At 40.7% G+C, this 20,888-nt stretch overlaps 1 protein-coding gene across 2 annotated transcripts in view; it reads left to right on the top strand.

Annotated features, from left to right (window-relative positions):
* The window catches only part of LOC100380852 (ectonucleotide pyrophosphatase/phosphodiesterase family member 1), an 83,274-nt gene that overhangs the window by 57,349 nt on the left and 5,037 nt on the right, over positions 1-20,888 (top strand). For both annotated transcript variants that reach the window (XM_014204668.2, XM_014204667.2), the window contains 6 exons: positions 6,904-6,991; positions 7,448-7,632; positions 7,867-7,906; positions 7,999-8,153; positions 9,889-10,024; positions 10,266-10,340. In XM_014204668.2, coding sequence (XP_014060143.1) covers positions 6,904-6,991; positions 7,448-7,632; positions 7,867-7,906; positions 7,999-8,153; positions 9,889-10,024; positions 10,266-10,340 — 679 coding nt within the window. The remainder of the gene's footprint in view (positions 1-6,903; positions 6,992-7,447; positions 7,633-7,866; positions 7,907-7,998; positions 8,154-9,888; positions 10,025-10,265; positions 10,341-20,888) is intronic.

Here is a 20,888-nt window from a genome sequence, read left to right as displayed (position 1 = left end):
ACGCCTGGAATGTGTTGTCATTATAATTATCCCTGCGACTTTACGCACTCCTCTAAAAAGAACAGGTGAATGAGTCAAATTAAAGTCTGTGCTGAAAATATATATTTTGTGTCTGGCTGCAGACATGGATAGCAGTTATTTTATTTAGTAGACGCCCACGTGTAGGGTTAATCTTATGATTATTTCAGTCGGTTGGTTGCTTTTCAACCCACCTTTTGGAAGGTACTTCAAATACTTAGCTATTCATCATATTCTGATGTCTACAGAATGACTATGTGGTTTTGACTCCTTCGTATGTGGAGGGAAATTCTAACTAAATGAGATGGTTAAGATGTTAAATCCCTCATATGGGGGACTTTGAGCAGTTCTGGAACGGTTCCGGCTGACATTTCTGTACAAAGCGCCCTGTGAACGTCGGAAAGTATTCAGACCCCTTGACTTTTTACACATTTTATTATGTTACAGCCTTATTCAAAAATGTATTAAATTAAACATTTTCCTCATTCTACACACAATACCCTATAATGACAAAACAAAAACAGAAAAATAATCTAAAAATAAAAAACAGCTACCTTATTTACAGTATATACCTTTTGCTATGAGACTCAAAATTGAGCTCAGGTGCATCTTGTTTCCATTGATCATCCTTGAGATGTTTCTACAAATTGATTGGAGTCCACCTGTGGTAAATTCAATTGATTGGGCATGATTTGGAAAGACACACAACTGTCTATATAAGATCCCACAGTTGACAGTGCATGTCAGAGCAAAAACCAAGCCATGAGGTCAAAGGAATTGTCCGAAGAGCTCCGAGACAGGATTGTGTCGGCACAGATCTGGGGAAGGGTACCAAAACATTTCTGCAGCATTGAAGGTCCTAAACAACACAGTGGCCTCTCTTATTCTTAAATGGAAGATGTTTGGAACCTCCAAGACTCTTCCTAGAGCTGGCTGCCCAGCCAAACTGAGCAATCGGGGGAGAGGTCAGGGAAGTGACCAAGAACCTGATGGTAACTCGGACAGAGTACCTCTAGGAATGGGAGAACCTTCCAGAAGGACAACCATCTCTGCAGCAATCCACCAATCAGGCCTTTATGGTAGAGTAGCCAGACGGAAGCCACTCCTCAGTAAAAGGCACATGACAGCCCACTTGGAGTTTGCCAAAAGGCACCTGAAGACTCCAGTGGAGGCTGGTGACTTGAAAAATGAAGGCGTATGGGAGACCACGGTATAGGCACAGAACGCACGGAGACAAGTGTCTTTCAAATGTCGTCATAATTTTAACCTAAAGCATTTAATAAAGACATTTATAGTACAATATTATGGGGAATGAGAGGGCTATTTGCGAAGGGATCACAGCAGTGGTTGCATGAGGGATGGTATAAGTCATGAGTTAAGGTGTTCAAAGGCTTGACTTCAGTGCAGGACAGGATTTGACTGGGAAGACAAAAAACAATAACACAACACACTACTCAGTTAGACAAAAGATCTAAGAATGAGTTAGTCAAAGTAAGGAGTAAAATCATTGTGTAATAATGTGATTGTGTATGTGATTAACTGTACATACAGTAATGAGAGAACTGACAGGTCTACTCACAGTGCTTGGAGAGGAAACATTCAATGTGCCAGTGGATGAGAAGGCACATGAGACGTGGCTTCAGTTCATGTCAGGAGAGAGTTGACAATGGTAAGGGAATGGAATGGTCATGACCTCATAATCAGGGAATAGGAATACATTTAGCAGATACATTCCATTACAGCTGTGCCATCGAGGTTTGGGCACGAGTTTCTCTATGAAGTTAAACTCCGACATCTCAAAATTCATAAAGTCAAACACAGACAGTGCATCTCACCCACTTGACACCTCAAAGTAGCCCCAAAAACATTCCTGAATAAAGCCCTGATCATTCACATACCTGACAATAACTGTCAACTACAAGCAGACTGGTGGCACCATAGGTCCCAGAGTGGTGGGTAAATTTTTACCCCTGGGGCCTGGAGTTTTTTCCTTATGTTAACCTAACTAGGAAAACTCTGGACCCTATAAGGTACGACAGTGACTCATCAATTGTAAAAAGATTTTATATGGGCTATGATGGGACCGGTTTTTCCTAATCAGGTCACATGGTTTAAAAGAACTCCTGGCACTGGGGGGGATGAACCCATTCAAACTGCAGCTACCTTTATATTTGTTCATATTCATTATATTTAGACTAGATTAAGAGGGGAGATTCCCTCTACTCTGACACAGAGACAACAACTGATAGACAATAGAACTCACAGGGCTGAGCTTGCTTTATGCATGTTTGCATCATGCAGGCCTATACAACTGTAAGCCTTATAAAACATTAACTCACATCTGTCACTACTATTATGTTGATTGATTAATTCCAGTTAATCATTTTGGATTGAAAATGTATAGGCAGCCTAGTGTAACCGATGTGAAATGGCTAGTTAGTTAGCGGTGGTGCGCGCTAATAGCATTTCAATCAGTGACGTCACTGGCTCTGAGACTTGAAGTTTTTTGTGGCACGATGGGTAACGATGCTTCGTGGGTGTCAGTTGTTGATGTGTGCAAGGGTCCCTGGTTCGAGCCCAGGTTGGGGCGAAGAGAGGGACGGAACCTACACTGTTACACTAGCTAGCCCAATTTAGAATATAATCAACATTTGATCACATTCACATTTTCTCCTGACACACAAATTGACTATAAGTACATAACGTTACCAATTAGTTGCCCTGACCAGACGGACAGGGTGCATAGGCTGTATGCAGCTGCTCTTATTAGTAACCAACAGTTGATCAGACTGAAAAATAGTCTTGTTTTCATCCCATACAGCATGTCAGATTTCTAATGTTTAGGTGTAGCCTAGGCTGATGCAACATTTGTCATGAGTATTTGCTTGTGTCTGTCCGGAGTGATTGTGTTATCTTCGCAAAATAAATACCGGAGGAAAGTGGAAAGCCTACTTGAGCGCATGCGAAAAAATGCGCTGCGTCAACTTCTCTCTTTTTAATCACATTTTTTATGGATGATGCGATTGTAGCTATCAAATCATTCGGAATAATTTTTTCGACATCCTAGAAAAGACAATCAAAAGTTCAATATGTTCAGCAAGTACATTTACGTCATTTAGCAGACGCTCTTATTCAGAGCGACTTACAAATTGGTGCATTCACCTTATGATATCCAGTAAGGCATCGTAACGTGCATCTACCTCTGCAAGCTGATTTGTAATTGCCCTTGTTGGCGGAACTTTCCCCCTCGTCGTGTCCTCTAAGAGCAAGTTCTTGCATGCCCAAAAACGCAGTGGCATTGATAAGCCGCTTCAAAACATCGCTGCTTCTTCTTACTTTCTTGTGTTGCGCAGTTTAAACCAGGAGACCTTCGTCATACTCGATGCAGCTTTTTCCCAGAAGCTTGAATCGGATGTGGGCATTTATATGCTCCCTTCTTTTGTTCTGCCGTTTGCTTAACGATCGATGTTCTTCAGGTCACTGTACCCACCTTTCAGGTCACTGTACCCACCTTTCGACCAAGGCGCAGACTATCCAAAAAGCAGGCAAGGCCAGCAATACAGGCGGCTTGATGAAAGGCTCCCTGTTAACCAGCTATACTTTTGATACCAGTTGTTAATGAATGCCCTCACCTTTTCATCCTTCATGAAACTGATCTCAGGCAGAGGTCGACCCTCACTTTTAATTCGCAAATTGTCCCTACACTCCAGAGAATTAACGTTTTTTTTTTTACAAAAAGTCTGCAACATTTCCGGCAGCATTGGCGACTCTGGCGGAGAAAACTCACACACTTGCACTGATAGCTAGGTAGCTACTGAAGTTAGCAAGACACATTTGTAAATTAGAATTTGTTCTTAACTGACTTGCCTAGTTAAATAAACATTTAAATAATTGCACTAACTGGACACAAAAATAAAGAATAATAATATCCCCAAAATGCTAAACTGTCACTCTTCACTCTTAATCTCTGTCCAGCAATGTCACCAAGCTTCTCAACACATAGAACCCCCATAATGCTCTGTGGCACAATCCCAACACAACACATTAGTTCGTTCTCTGATCCTAATTCTATGATTGGATGGAAAACATGTCAGTTCATATTGAAAAAAGCTTTGATTGGTTGGAGGATGTCCTCCGGAAGTGGTTATAATTACCATGTATGTCTATAGAAGGGGGTGAAGCCTTTGAGCCTCCTAGGTTTTGTATCGAAGTCAATGTAGCCAGAGGAGGACGGAAGCTAGCGCTCCTCCGTCTAAACCATGGTGCTAGCCCAGACAGTGTTGTTGAAGTTACTGTTTTGCAATGGTCTACTATATTTTAATCAATTATTTGGTGACTTATAAATATATTTAGTATAGACTGAAGGCTGTAATCGCTGCCAAATGTGCTTCAAAAACGACTTAGTAAATGTTTTTTATACATACATTTGCAAACATAAAGAAACTTGTTGCTTCATTCGTTGAGAGCCCAACGACAAAAGATACCATGGCCTTTTATAGCAAAGACACACCCCTTTCAGTCTACATGACAAACAACAGATGTATGGAATGGGTCACAATGTTACTAATAATTCACAGCAAACAGTATCTGCTGTAAATGCTGTCCTCATTGTGTAGAGACAAGGGTCTGGCCCCGAGCCATCTCTCCCTGGTACCTTCCAGTCAGGCACACAGACGCTAATCACCAATCCATCGTAAATCCACTGTCAGTGTTAAATCTTCCAGAGGCCCACGTTCAGTAGAACACACACATATGAGTGTTCTAACAACGCCTTATTATGTTTCATAAAACAACAATTTGATGCAATTACAGTATTATAACATAATCTTGCAATTTTGCTCTCACATAGAATTGAAAGAAGACCATTTTGTCCTGGTCACCGACAGACTAAATCACTTTGTGCATAAAGCTGAAGGTGTAACAAGTCTGAACACATTTCAATGGCGTCTCTGCGCTCCTCGGTGGATGTTTAGGAGAAAATTCGCTGTCAGTTACATTAAATAGTCCAATATTGCACTGTCACTAAGTATGACCATATTTATTATAAGCAATGTGAAATCTTAGTTACTTGTTTATAATTAGATTTTTACTATATTTAGAAAGACTTTTAACCTGTTGGGGCTACAGGTTAGCAATGAACCCCGAGTCGGGATTGCTAACAAGGCTGGAAATTCAAAACATCAAAAATCTAATAATTTCAATTTCTCAAACAATCAACTATTTTACACAATTTAAAAGATAAACATCTCCTTAATCGAACCACATTGTTCGATTTTCAAAGAGGCTTTACGGCAAAAGCATAAAGTTAGATTATGTTAGGACAGTACATAGCCACAAAAGTACAAACATCCATTTTCAATTCAAGGTCAGGCGTCACCAAAAGCAGAAACCAGCTAGAATTATGCACTAACCTTTGTCAATCTCCATCAGATGACACTCCTAGGACATTATGTTATACAATACATGCATTTTTTGTTCCATCAAGTTCATATTTATATCCAAAAACAGCATTTTACAGTAGCGTGAAATTCAGATTTTTTTCTTCTCTGAAATGCTTCCGGTGAACATAACAAAATTACTATTCGAAAACATTGGTAAATTATAATATTGTCATTCAAAGAATAATATATTATCATCTCGTAATTGCTACCGAATGGCCAGATCTCAAAATAACTTTACTGGGAAATCACATTTTGCAATAAACGGGGTGCTATGCTAAGAACAATAAGCTATGCTATACAGTTAGCATCATCTAATATCGATAATAACATTGTAAATATCCCCTTACCTTTGATTATCTCCATCAGAAGGCACTGCCAGGAATCCCAGGTCCGGAACAAATGTGGTTTCTTTTGACAAAGTTCATAATTTATGTCCAAATAACACCAAGTAGTTAGCGTTCATTATGCTCCCACAAAACGTGGTGGGGGTTGTAAAATCACGCCCGAAAAGCTAAAAAACCTAGTAAATAATCTATTTACGTTCGTTCAAACATGTCAAACGTTGTTTAGCATTAATCTTTTGGTCCATTTTTAACGTTAAACATCAGTAATATTTTCACACAACCTATCCTATGTCTAGATAAACAATAATGACAAACTCACGCTTCTCAGATTTATGAGCAGGCGCAAAAAAATTAAGTGATGACATGTCAACTTCCTTGCATTCTAATTTGCTCTCTGTTTATCATAGACGCTTCAAACAACTTTATAAAGATCGTTGACATCTAGTGGAAGCCGTAGGTGTTGCGAAATGAATCCTTTCTCACTATGGTATCTATAAAACAATGACACTAAATAGTACAGTCACAAAATTCACATTTTTTTTAAATCTATTTTTCACAGGTTTTTGCCTGCAATATGAGTTTTGTTATACTTACAGACACCATTCAAACTGTTTTAGAAAATTCAGAGTGTTTTCTATCCGAATGTGTTAATAATATGCATATCCTAGCTTCTGAGTTGGTGTAGGAGGCAGCTAAAAATGGGCACATATTTTTTTCAAAATTTCTCAATACTGCCCCCGAGCCCCAACAGGAAATTCAAGCCCTATTGCCCCACTTTTGTTGAATAGGGAAAAAAATCTTATTTTCATAATATTTGGACTATTTACTTGAGCTTGTGTCCTCGGCAATTATTATTTTTTAAATCCAGATTGGTGAGTTTCAGACTTTGTAAAACTATGTAACATTACCAGTTATTGTTTATCACTATCTCATAAATTATTTAGGCGGAAATGAAAATGTAGCACATGCAAAAGGTTAAATAGTGGTTCTTTGGTTCAGCGTTTGTTTGTTTTTTTCGCTATATACATGTTTACTCCACTGTTATGAATAGCATGTGTAAATTATTCTTGTGAAAGTGCATTCATTTTGTATTTTTTTAGACCATTTTCATCGGTTATGGACCAGGGCTGAAATACAAGACTAACGTTGCACCTTTTGAAAACATTGAAGTCTACAACCTCCTGTGTGGTAAGCCTGTTAGTCAATGGACCGTTTAACCTGGGAGCAGGGGGCAATGTCCTGTTGCATAACTACAAAAGATTAGCCTGGGTGCCAGTCTGTTTCTGCTCTCTTGCCAACGGAGTAGAACAATATTTAAACATACTGGTAACCAGGATAAGAAAGGTTTGCTTTTCTAAAGTTAAACCATTCCAGCAGCCAATCTGGTTTTACACTCATTATGATGTAATTTCAACCACTTTTATGCAGAACTTGGAGTCCACTTTTCTATTTCTCAACATTGTGATGAGTTTCAAAGAGGATGTACCAGTTCAGCAGGTACGAGTGCATAGTCCATAGTCCCAACACTACACCTGCCCTCTGCAAGACACACAGCTGTTATGTACAGTTAGCTAACTAAGTTAGAGAAAATACCTTTTCAAGTCTAATCTCTTTTTTCTCCCTCTTTCTCTCTCTGCCTGTCAGATTTGTTGGACATTCCCCCTGCTCCTAACAACGGAACCCACGGTAGTCTGAACCACCTGCTGAAGAACCCTCCCCACCTCCCTGTGTACCCAGATGAGCTCTCCTCTGACTCCACCTGTGAGGCGAGTGGCCCTGCCCCCTCTGACAATCTGGGCTGCAGCTGCAGCGCCCGCACCAAAGCAGAGGTACGACCAGGGAGTACAGTCGGGGGTGGCAATCAAACTCACATCCTCCCTAATGGAGCTGGGATGGGAGGGGTCAGAGGGTCTGTCCTGTCATTAATGCTCCAAATCCTCAGTATTAGTCATATTGATCCTCACATTGTATGATTGATAACCCAGCAGCACTCATTAGAAGGACAGAAGTTGACTAATTGAAACACAGGAGACCCACTAACATGCTGAAAATGCCTGTTTCAGGAGAAGACTATGAACAGGCAACTCATCACGGCTAATTCCAGTGAGTACACACTGATGTCTATTTTTAATAGCGTAATCATGGATCTATTTTGTCATAGATTTCATTTTTAATCAAGCCCTCCCCTCCCTCAGATTCCGGAGCCAAGGCTCTTCACCTACCATATGGAATCCCTCGAGTTCTCCAGGAGAATGCAGACTACTGCGTCCTTCACCACGCCAACTACGTCAACGGTTACAGCAAAGATATTATCATGCCCTTATGGGTCGCCTATACAATTAACCCACTGGTGAGTCGTTTTCTTCTTGTGTGAGCGACCGGAGTTCATACCAAGGTGTGTGTTAGCCTGCTAAACTAAACCCAAGGTATTAGCTCCGGGGAGCTAATGCAAGTCTTCAGAATCTTAACAAATGTTTCCCATCATGCGAGCGTAGTTCTGAACCATCTCTGAACCATTACACTTTCTTTTATGTCTAAAGATGGATAGCGTGTGGTGTTGGAGATGCATTGGCTGTATTTGCTGCTCTCTTGTTAGTGTTTTGGCTAGGACATGAAAGAGGTTGTAAAGCTGTGTATGAAGTGCTGGTGTGAAGTGCTGAGCTGCCGCCCAGACCCTGCTAGCTGGCTGTAGATCTTCTCCACTCGTGCTGGCTTTCACAGCATCTTGTGTTACTCATTATGTGGTGAGAACCTCACCATAAATCAGTACTAAGAGAGCTGATTTTAACGGAGAGAGGACGTCTCTCTATAGTATATATTTTCCTTGAACTATCTCAGGCTTTCGCAACGTCCTCCTTTTATTCCATTTACTTTCTGTCTAAAAGCTAGTAAAAAAGGAAGGAAACAACTACATGATGTATGTTTTTTTTAACTAAGCAAGCAGAAAAACACTATCATACACTGAGTATATAAAACATGAATCCTTAAGTCTATTGACGCACCATAAGTAGCATAATAAAAAAAATCTCCATCAAAATCAATCAGTTTAAGCTAGAGAGATTTTTGCATGGGCTACGTCTCAATCCACTGCATCTGCCTATGTCGGCCTTCCACATCTGTGGTGGAAGATGGCCGAGCTACAGAGGTGTTTATCAGACCATGAGACATCCTGAAAATCGGTCTTCTCAAGAAAACGTCTGTAGCGTCCGAATGATCTACAAACTGTTAAGCCTACTCTATGGAAACGGGAGACTCTTACAAACACGATGGTGTTCTCCGTTTTGCTCTACAACCCCCACAAATGTCACGGGACTCTTCTGAAGGTAGACAAACGGATGCAAGATATAGGACAGACACTTCAAAACCTTATTCTTTAGGATTTATTTTGACTGTCTTTTTTGGCATTTATGAATGTGTTATTAAATATAGGGATATAGGTATTGTTTTGATACCTAAAATGTTCCTAAAATTCTAAATCAAATAGCTAAATTATCCATTGTATGACCATCCTAAAACAATTCAATATGTTATCTTAGTACTTTTAGAGGTTTTATGAACACCTGCTCGTTCCATGGCATAGACTGAGTAGGTGAAAGCTATGAAACCTTATTAATGTCACTTGTTAAATCCACTTCAATCAGTGTAGATGAAGGGACAGGTTAAAGAAAGATTTTTAAGACTTGAGATTTTGTAGCTGTGCCATTCAGATGGCAGATGAGCAAGACAAAATATTTAGGTGCCTTTTAAAATGGGTATGGTATTAGGTGCCAGGCGCACTGGTTTGTGTCAAGAACTGCAACGCTACTGGGTTTTTCACGCTCAACCTTTTCCCGTGTGTATCAAGAATGGTCCACAACCCAAAGGACATCTAGCCAACATGACACAACTGGGAGAAGCATTGGAGTCAACATGGGCCAGAATCCCTGTGGAATACTTTCGACACCTTGTATAGGGCAAAAAGGAGGTGACGAAAGAAACCAAGTCCACACAACTTGTACATGATCTCAAGAACTGGAATCATTAAGCAGAAATAGTGGCTCTAACACAACCTCTTTCTATGTCTCTCTCTCCCCGTCTCCTATCAGAACAATGTCCAGCCACTGAGTCCAGTAGCAGAGGCCTGTGTCCGTACAGACGTCCGTGTGGCACCGCTCTCTAGTCAGAACTGTGTCAGATACAGAGATAACCCTGCCCTGACCTACGGCCTGCTGCATCCACCCAGTAAGTACATAAGGACGTTTTTTTGTTTGTTACACCCCTATCACCTCCCCCACACCCTTTGCTAAATGCCTGTACCACATTTGTGTACATGCATAGCCAGCTGTGCAGCAGCTGCCAATGCTTGATCAGGAATGTGTCATAAAATGTTTAAAGACCAGTTGATAATTAAAATCAATTGAAGTTTTTAAAGTGTCTGCGTTTATTTAAGTTAGAGATTTTATGTTAATGTTTCTATATGCAGATCTGGGTGCCAATGGAACAGAGGCAGAGTCATTCCTTACCAGCAACATGGTGCCCATGTATCCTGCCTTTAAAGGTGAGCAGGTCAGGCTAGCTGGCAAAGAGACAGAAAAGTCTCCAGTGCTATGCAATAGCTCAAACACTCAATAGGATACTTTTGTTTTCTTATGGAGATGAAGCTTCAGGAAATAACTTTCCACAGAAGGGGTTTAGGACCAGCCATCAGGACAGTGTCTCTTTGCATGATGTATGTATTAGAGGTTGGCCGATTTCAAGTTTTCATAACAATCGGTAATCTGCATTTTTGGAAGCCGATTATGGCCGATTACATTGCACTCCACGAGGAGACTGCGTGGCAGGTTGACCACCTGTTACCCGAGTGCAGCAAGGAGCCAAGGTAAGTTGCTAGCTAGCATTAAACTTATCTTATAAAAAATCTTAACATAATTACTAGATAACTACACATGGTTGATGATATTACTAGTTTAACTAGCTTGTCCTGCATTGCAAATAATCAATGCAGTGCCTGTTAATTTATCATCGAATCACAGCCTACTTCGCCAAATGGGTGATGATTTAACAAGCGCATTCGCGAAAAAAGCACTATCGTTGCACCAATGTACCTAATCATAAACATCAATGACTTTCTTAAAATCAATACACAAGTATTTTAAACCTGCATATTTAGCTAAAAGAAATTCATGTTAGCAGGCAATATTAACTAGGGAAATTGTGTCACTTCTCTTGCGTTCTGTGCAAGCAGAGTCAGGTCATATGCAGCAGTTTGGGCCACCTGCCTCGTTGCGAACTGTGTGAAGACCATGTCCTCCTAACAAAGACTGTAATTAATTGACCAGAATTTTACATAATTATGACATAACAAGGTTGTGCAATGTAACAGCAATATTTAGACTTATGGATGCCACCCGTTCCATAAAATACAGAACGGTTCCGTATTTCACTGAAAGAATAAACGTTTTGTTTTCAAAATGATAGTTTCCGGATTTGACCATATTAATGAGCAAAGGCTCATATTTCTGTGTGTTTATTATAATTAAGTCTGACTGAGTGGTGGTAGGCAGCAGCAGGCTCGTAAGCATTCATTCAAACAGCACTTTCCTGGGTTTGCCAGCAGCTCTTCGCAATACTTGCTTGACAGCGCTGTTCATGACTTGAAGCCTATCAACTCCAGAGATTAGGCTAGCAATACTATAGTGCCTATAAGAAGATCCAATAGTCAAAGGTATATGAAATACAAATGGTATTGAGAGAAATAGTCCTATAATAACTACAACCTAAAACTTCTTTACTGGGAATATTGAAGACTCATGTTAAAAGGATCCACCAGCTTTCAAATGTTCTGAGCAAGGAACTTAAACGTTAGCTTTTTTACATGGCACATATTGCACTTTTTTACTTTCTCCTCAACACTGTTTTTGCATTATTTAAACCAAATTGAACATGTTTCATTATTTATTTGAGACTAAATAGATTTTTATTTTTGTATTATATTACGTTAAAATAAAAGTGTTCATTCAGTATTGTTGTAATTGTCATTATTACAAATATAAATAAAATTGTCCGACTAATCGGTATCTGCTTTTTTTGGTCCTCCAATAATCGGTATCGGCATTGAGGAATCATAATCGGTCGACCTCTAGTATGTATACGCCTACTGGCAGATGTTTTTCTCACTGGACTAATGGTTTTGTACTATATTTAAGGTTTATTTTAAATTCAACACATTTGCAGCTATAAGCTGAATTGTAGCATACAGTTGAAGTTGGAAGTTTACATACACCTTAGCCAAATACAGTCGTGGCCAAACGTTTTGAGAATGACACATATTAATTTTCACAAAGTCTGCTGCCTCAGTTTGTATGTTGGCAATTTGCATATACTCCAGAATGTTATGAAGAGTGATCAGATGAATTGCAATTAATTGCAAAGTCCCTCTTTGCCATGCAAATGAACTGAATCCCCCAAAAACATTTCTACTGCATTTCAGCCCTGCCACAAAAGGACCAGCTGACGTCATGTCAGTGATTCTCTCGTTAACACAGGTGTGAGTGTTGACGAGGACAAGGCTGGAGATCACTCTGTCATGCTGATTGAGTTCGAATTACATACTGGAAGCTTCAAAAGGAGGGTGGTGCTTGGAATCATGGTTCTTCCTCTGTCAATCATGGTTACCTGCAAGGAAACACGTGCCGTCATCATTGCTTTGCACAAAAAGGGCTTCACAGGCAAAGATATTGCTGCCAGTAAGATTGCACCTAAATCAACCATTTATCAGATCATCAACAACTTCAAGGAGAGCGGTTCAATTGTTGTGAAGAAGGCTTCAGGGCGCTCAAGAAAGTCCAGCAAGTGCCAGGACCATCTCCTAAAGTTGATTCAGCTGCGGGATCGGGGCACCACCAGTACAGAGCTTGCTCAGGAATGGCAGCAGGCAGGTGTGAGTGCATCTGCACGCACAGTGAGGTGAAGACTTTTGGAGGATGCCCTGGTGTCAAAAAGGGCAGCAAAGAAGCCACTTCTCTCCAGGAAAAACATCAGGGTCAGACTGATATTCTGCAAAAGGTACAGGGATTGGACTGCTGAGGATTGGGGTAAAGTCATGAACTCTGATGAATTCCCTTCACGATTGTTTGGGGCATCCGGAAAAAAGCTTGTCCGGAGAAGACAAGGTGAGCGCTACCATCAGTCCTGCGTCATGCCAACAGTAAAGCATCCTGAGACCATTCATGTGTGGGGTTGCTTCTCAGCCAAGGGAGTGGGCTCACTCACAGTTTTGCCTAAGAACACAGCCATGAATAAAGAATGGTACCAACACATCCTCCGAGAGCAACTTCTCCCAACCATCCAGAAACAGTTTGGTGACGAACAATGACTATTCCAGCATGATGGAGCACCTTGCCATAAGGCAAAAGTGATAACTAAGTGGCTCAGGGAACAAAACATCGATATTTTCGGTCCATGGACAGGAAACTCCCCAGACCTTAATCCCATTGAGAACTTGTGGTCCAGCCTCAAGAGGCGGGTGGACAAACAAAACCCCACAAATTCTGACAAACTCCAGCATTGATTATGCAAGAATGGGCTGCCATCAGTCAGGATGTGGGCCAGAAGTGAATTGACAACATGCCAGGGCGGATTGCAGAGGTCTTGAAAAAGGGTCAACACTGCAAATATTGACTCTTTGCATCAACTTCATGTAATTGTCAATAAAAGCCTTTGACACTTCTGAAATTCTTGTAATTATACTTCAGTATTCCATAGTAACATCTGACAAAAATATCTAAAGACACTGAAGCAGCAAACTTTGTGGAAATTAATATTTGTGTCATTCTCAAAACTTTTGGCCACGACCTTACATTTAAACTCAGTTTTTCACAATTCCTGACATTTAATCGTAGTAAAAAAAATCCCTGTTTTAGGTCAGTTAGGATCACCACTTTATTTTAAGAATGTGAAATGTCAGAATAATAGTAGAGATTTATTTCAGCTTAGTTATTTCTTTCATCACATTCCCAGTGGGTCAGAAGTTTACATACACTCAATTAGTATTTGGTAGCATTGCCTTTAAATTGTTTAACTTGGGTCAAATGTTTAGGGTAGCCTTCCACAAGCCTCCTTGCTCGCACACACTTTTTCAGTTCTGCCCACAAATGTTCTATAGGATTGAGGTCAGGGCTTTGTGATGGCCACTCCAATACCTTGATTTTGTTGTCCTTAAGCCATTTTGACATAACTTTGGAAGTATGCTTGGGGTCATTGTCCATTTGGAAGACCCATTTGCGCCCAAGCTTTAACTTCCTGACTGATGCCTTGAGATGTTGCTTCAATATATCCACATAATTTTCCTTCCTCATGATTACATCTATTTTGTGAAGTGCACCAGTCCCTCCTGCAGCAAAGCACCCCCACAATATGATGCTGCCACCCTGTGCTTCAAGGTTGGGATGGTGTTCTTCGGCTTGCAAGCATCCCCATTTTTCCTCCAAACGTTTATAGCCAAACTGTTCTATTTTTGTTTCATCAGACCAGAGGACATTTCTCCAAAAAGTACGATCTTTGTCCCCATATGCAGTTGCAAACCGTAGTCTGGCTTTTTTATGGCGGTTTTGGAGCAGTGGCTTCTTCCTTGCTGAGCGGCTTTTCAGGTTATGTTGATATAGGACTCGTTTTACTGTGGATATAGATACTTTTGTAGCTGTTTCATCCAGCATCTTCACAAGGTCCTTTGCTGTTGTTCTGGGATTGATTTGCACTTTTTGCACCACAGTACGTTTATCTCTAGGACACAGAACGCTTCTCCTTCCTGAGCGATATGACGGCTGCGTGGTCCCATGGTGTTTATGCTTGTGTACTATTGTTTGTACAGATGAACGTCGTACGTTCAGGTGTTTGGAAATTGCTCCCAAGGATTTACCAGACTTGGCTGATTTCTTTTGATTTTCCCATGGTGTCAAGAAAAGAGGCACTGAGTTTGAAGGTAGGGCTTGAAATACATCCACAGGTACACCTCCAATTGACTCAAATGATATCAATTAGCCTATCAGAAGCTTCTAAAGCCATGACATCATTTTCTGTCATTTTCCATGCTGTTTAAAGGCACAGTCAACTTAGTGTATGTAAACTTCTGACCCACTGGAATTGTGATACAGTGAATTATAAGTGAAATAATCTGTCTGTAAACAATTGTTGGAAAAATTACTTGTGTCATGCACAAAGTAGACTTGCCAAACTATAGTTTGTTAACAAGAAATTTGTGGAGTGGTTGAAAAACGAGTTTTAATGGCTCCAACCTAAGTGTATGTAAATTTCCGACTTCAACTGTATGTGTCTTGATTCGATGAGGTTCAGGTCATCCACAAAGGCCCAGGAGTTGGATAGCGTATCATCTGATGCACCATTGACGTGAGCCACGAATACATTTGGACCAAGTGGTGTGCCCTGGGGGAGGCCATAGGAGAGTTCTTGGGTCCAGGATAGAGTCTCATGGTATTTTGTCACTTGGCTACGGACGGAATGCATGGCATGATCTCTGGTCTGACAGATAATTGCAATGGTGTGATCCACAAGATCAAAGACCTTGTTTTAGTCTGTCAGGACCCATGTGCTGGAAGTGCCTCTGGTGTGTGCTGTTCTGTACAGCTAGTCTGCCATGCTTACAAGGCACTGGGTAGTTGAGCATCCCTTGAGGCAGCCAAACTGTTGGTTGGAGATGTTCTTTTGGGTATCCTGTGTTGCCCATTCAGCAACAAAACCTTCACACATTTTTGCCAGAAGAGGCGTGAGTGAGAGGGGCCGTAGCTGGTCAAGGCTCAGTAGATTACTCTTCGGCATGGGGTCCACTATTGCCTCTTTTCATTGATGTGGAACTACTCCTTCACACAGGGAGGTGTTGAAGATGACTGTCAGGGGGGATGGATATTTCAACTACAAATTTCCTGATGAATCTAGACCTGGGGCTTTTCTGGTTGGAACGGAGAGTAGTCTCCTGTGCATTTCCTATTGTTCAACAGTAGGGTGTGGCATAGCTGGCAAGAATGCAGGTAGGTTTGACAGGTTTAGTGGTGGTAATGATGTGGTGACCGACAAAAACGTGTCATTTATAGCATTGGCAATGACAGAATGGTTGTCTGGGTTGAACCCAATGGAGATTGTCTTTTTAGTGCTGGTCAGGGATTTCATTTAATGGTACCATGTGGCTGGGATCTCCCTTTAGTTTTTGGGGGGGATTTTGGAGTGGTAGAATGTTGATCTTGCTGCTTTGATCTCTCTGGGTTTTGTTCCTCAGTGTGCTGTGAAGGCAAGTCTTTTTCACTGAAGGCTTTCTGTCTGCTTTTTAATCAGCTCTTTGAGTCTAAGTGAAATCCACTCCTTATCCTGTGCATCAGTGGAGGCTTGTGGGAGGAGCTATAGGAGGATGGGCTCATTGTAATGGCTGGAATGGAATAATGGAACGGAGTCAAACGTGTTTGGTACTTTTCTATTCATGCCATTACAGTTAGCCTGTCCTTTTATAGCTCCTACCATCAGTATCCTCTGCTGTGCATGCATCCTAACCACCTGTTTTGGGAAGTAAACTGCAATGATGTGATTTAGGGTGTTATAGAAGTTGTCTGTTTTCTCCTGTGCGCTCTCCACATGTGTTACTTTCGGCCATTTATGGAGGGAAAGCCAATGGAACCGATGGTGACCTTCATGCTGTTGAAAACAGGAATAAATCCAAAGCTGAGACTTGAATGCAAAATAAAGATGTTTATTAAAACATCATGGTGCCCAAAAAATCCTAGTGCATAATGAAAGGGTGAAAACAAAACCCAAACATTTCGGCTTCAGGCCATGATCTGTGTAAATCGTCGGCACACGTACTTGAGGCCTCATTTATCAATATTGCATAGAAACTATTCTAAAATACTACTTATGAATGGAATTTGGAATGTTGGTACACTGTAACGCCCTGGCCATAGAGAGGGGTTTTTTGTTCTTTATTTTGGTTAGGCCAGGGTGTTACATTGGGTGGGCGTTCTATGTTCTTTTTCTAGGTTTTTTATATTTCTTTGTTTTGGGCCGTGTGTGGCTCCCAGTCAGGCACAGCTGAAGTTCGTTGTTGTTGATTGGGAGTCACACATAAGGAGCAGGTTTTTCCTTTGGGTTTTGTGGGGGATTGTTTTCTGTTTTGTTCAGTTGGGACCAGACAGGACTGTTTGCTGTCGTTGCTATCGAGTGTTTTGTTCATTTTTGTAGTGTTCTCTTGTTTTTTGAATTAAATATCAAGATGAACACACAACCTCCGCTGCATCTTGGTTTTCTTCCGACGACAGCCGTTACATACACATAGAAAAGGTGTGGTTTATCAAACAATCTACGAGCGTACATCTTCTTCTTTTTTTACGCACACCGTTAGGAGATTGAGAAATACCAATTGGTCTCAGTGCTCGTGCAAGACCTCGGCTATTTGCATTTCAAAATGCCTCTAATTAGCCATATATGGTCAAAATCTTCCCTTGAAAGCCCGTGGGGAATATACAATGCCATACCATGAAATACAATGGCGCAACCAGAACAAAAATTATAACTTTTTAGAGACTGAAATAGAGGTGCTAGTGTCAGAGATTTGAGTACAACCAAAAGGTTTTATTCGCTAAGTTGTGCCTTGACCAGTAAAAATGAAAACATAGAGAGAACCATTAGGACAATTCAAGTTGCTTTAGCAATCGCATTCAAACGAGACTGCAATTTAAACTAATTAGACTTTAGCGTCTGTGTTGGCATCAAAATCTGGCGTGTAAACTACGTTTCTATTCAAGCGTTGATTGACATGGTAATAGCCCGATTAGTATTGGAGAAAAGTTGACCCCTCTGACGCTGTACATTAAATGGTGACGTGTCATGGCGTAACGTACAGCACCCATAATGCAACTCATTCTGTGTCATACAGCCTCTCACCACCAGGTGTAGCGCTTCTCTCACAGATTAAAAACAAGAAAGGAACAGGGTAAGGTGGGATACCTAGTCAATTGTACAACTGAATCCGTGGAGGCTGGTGACTTGACAAATTGAGGAGGATGGGAGACCCACGGTATAGGCGCAGAACACACGGAGACCACAAAGTGTGTTTCAAAGACAATTTTATTTTAACCTAAAGCATTTAATAAATACATTTATAGTACAATATTATGGGGAATGGGAATGAGAAGGCTACTTACAGTGTTGGAAAGGGATCACAGCAGTGATTGAATGAGGGTATGAGGCGTGAGTTGAGGTGTTCAGAGGCTTGACCAGTGCAGGACAGGATTTGACTGGGAAGACAAAAAACAATAACACAACACACTACACAGACAAAAGATCTAAGAATGAGTTAGTCCAAGTAAAATCTTTGATGTGTAATGTGATTGTGTATGTGATTTGACTCTACGTACAGTAATGAGAGAAAATTGATAGGGGTACACACAGTGCTTGGAGAGGAAACATTAAATGTGCCAGTGGATGAGCCGGCACATGAGACGTGGCTTCAGTTCATGTCAGGAGAGAGTTGAAAATGATAGTGGAGTGGTCATCACCTCTTAATCATAGAATAGGAGGGGACATGCCTGTAAATACAAATAGCAGATACATTCCATTAATGCTGCGCCATCGTAGGTTTGGACATCGAGTTTCTCGATTAAATTCTCAAAATTCATAAAGTCAAACACAGACTGCGCATGTCGCCCACTTGACACATCAAAGTAGCTCAAACATTCCTGAATAAAGCCCTGATCATTCACATACCTGACAATAACTGTCAACTGCAAGCAGACTGGTGGCACCATAGGTCCCAGAGCGGTGGGAAAATGTTTACCTCTTGGGGCCTGGAGTTTTCCCTTATGTTAACCTAACTAGGAAACTCTGAACCCTAAAGGTTTTCATATGGGCTATGATGGGACCGGTTTTTCCTAATCAGGTCACATGGTTTAAAAGAACTCCTGGCACTGGGGGGATGAACCCATTCAAACTGCAGCTACCTTTATATTTGTTCATATAAATTATATTTAGACTAGATCAGGAGGGAGATTTCCTCTACCCAGACACATAGACAACAACTGATAGACAATAGAACTCACAGGGCTGAGCTTGCTTTATGCATGTTTGCATCATGCAGGCCTATACAACTGTAAGCCTTATAAAACATTAACTCACATCTGTCACCACTATTATGTTTATTGATTAATTCCAGTTAATCATTTTGGATTGAAAACGTATAGGCAGCCTAGCTAGCCAAATTTAGAATATAATCAACATTTGATCACATTCACATTTTCTCCTGACACACAAATGGACTATAAGTACATAACGTTACCAATTAGTTGCCCTGACCAGACGGACAGGGTGCATAGGCTGTATGCAGCTGCTCTTATTAGTAACCTACATTTGATTAGACTGAAAAATAGTCTCGTTTTCATCCCATACAGCATGTCAGATTTCTAATGTTTAGGTGTAGCCTAGGCTGCTGCAACATTTATATAATGAGTTTTTGCTTGTCTGTCCGGAGGGATTATGTGTTATCATTTTCGCAAAATAAATACCGGAGGAAAGTGCAAACGCCTACTTGAGCGCACGCGAAAACAATTGCTGCGTCAACCCCTCTCTCTTTTTTTCTTAATTGGATGATGCAATGAAAGCTATCATTCGGAATTGTTTTCAACATCCCAGAAAAGATGTTCAGCATGTAAAGAATCTTAACGTGCAATACAGGCAACTTGATGATAGGCTCTCTGTTAACCAGCTATACGTTTGTTACCAGTTGGTATTGAACGCCCTCACTTTTTCATCCTTCTTCATGAAACTGATCTCAGGCAAAGGTCTACCCATGCTTTTTGTTCGCACCTTTCTGTGTACCCCAGATAATGAAAGGTGTTCTTAACACATAGAATCCCCATAATGCTCTGTGGCACACTCCCAATACAATGCACTAGGTTAATTCTCTGATCCTACATCTATGATTGGATGGACTTGTCAGTTCATACTGCAAAAGCTTTGATTGGTTGGAGGACATCCCCCGGAAGTGGTCCTAATTACCATGCATGTCTACCAGCCTCCTAGTTTTTGTATTGAAATCAATGTAGCCAGAGGAGGATGGAAGCAAGTTGTCCTCTGGCTACACCATGGTGCTAGCCCAAACAGTGCTGTTGAAGTTACTGTAGACCTTCATTGCAAAACAGTGTATTTTAACCAATTATTTGGTGACCTAATGAATATATATTTAGTATAGTTTTATCTGAAAAGGATCACTTTTAATGTTTCACTATTTTTTTAACTGAAATTTCACTGAGGATGGTCCTCCCCTTCCTCCTCTGAGGAGCCTCCATTGAACTGAATGCATTCACTTTTTGCATCATCACTGCAAGCCATCATGACTCTCGACAGCCGCAGTTTACTTCTGAAGATAACTTTAGTGCCAAACTAAAAACCCAATTTCAAATTTGACACAAACCTTCAAATATGTCTGTAATGACACATTATACAAACTCTTTATAGTGTTTTATTTACATTTTAGAGGTGATAAATTGGACAGATCGGGTGAAAAAAAGCAATTCCCCCACACAGCTTATCTCCCCTTTTCCGTATCAAGTAGTAGATAACTCGTGATACGGAAAGTTTCGCTTGTTTTTAAAAAGACCTGACGGAGCTCATTGCCTTCTTCAATCATGCAGCATCAATGTCTCGTCATAGATTTTGCTGGAAAGGGAAATTGTGCTTTACAATGGTATTCATATTACAGTTGACCTGGAAGTATTACGTTTTTGGGGCGCTAAAATAAGGTAAATTGTACATTACAGTGCGATGTACAAAAGTGTGTTAGCTAGTGTTACCTAGTACAATAGAATGCATAATCTAGATTATATACAAAAGCGGACAGAGAAATCATAAATTTTTGCTTTTACATATACCATGTGAACATTTCCTCAGAATAAATAAAACAGGATTGTAAGAGTAGGGAGCTAGAGATACCACTAGATGGGGTATCGAACACAAATAAGAGGCAATATACCAGTTACAGAAAACCCATCAATAACAATTCTTCATTCGTGCCTGATGGGTGGGTAGTTTTTAAACAGAATATCCACCTGCA

This window comes from Salmo salar, chromosome ssa06, assembly GCF_905237065.1.
Source record: "Salmo salar chromosome ssa06, Ssal_v3.1, whole genome shotgun sequence".
NCBI classification, from domain to species: domain Eukaryota; kingdom Metazoa; phylum Chordata; class Actinopteri; order Salmoniformes; family Salmonidae; genus Salmo; species Salmo salar.
Note: the sequence above shows the minus strand (reverse complement) of the source record. Positions and strands in the feature narration are given on the sequence as shown.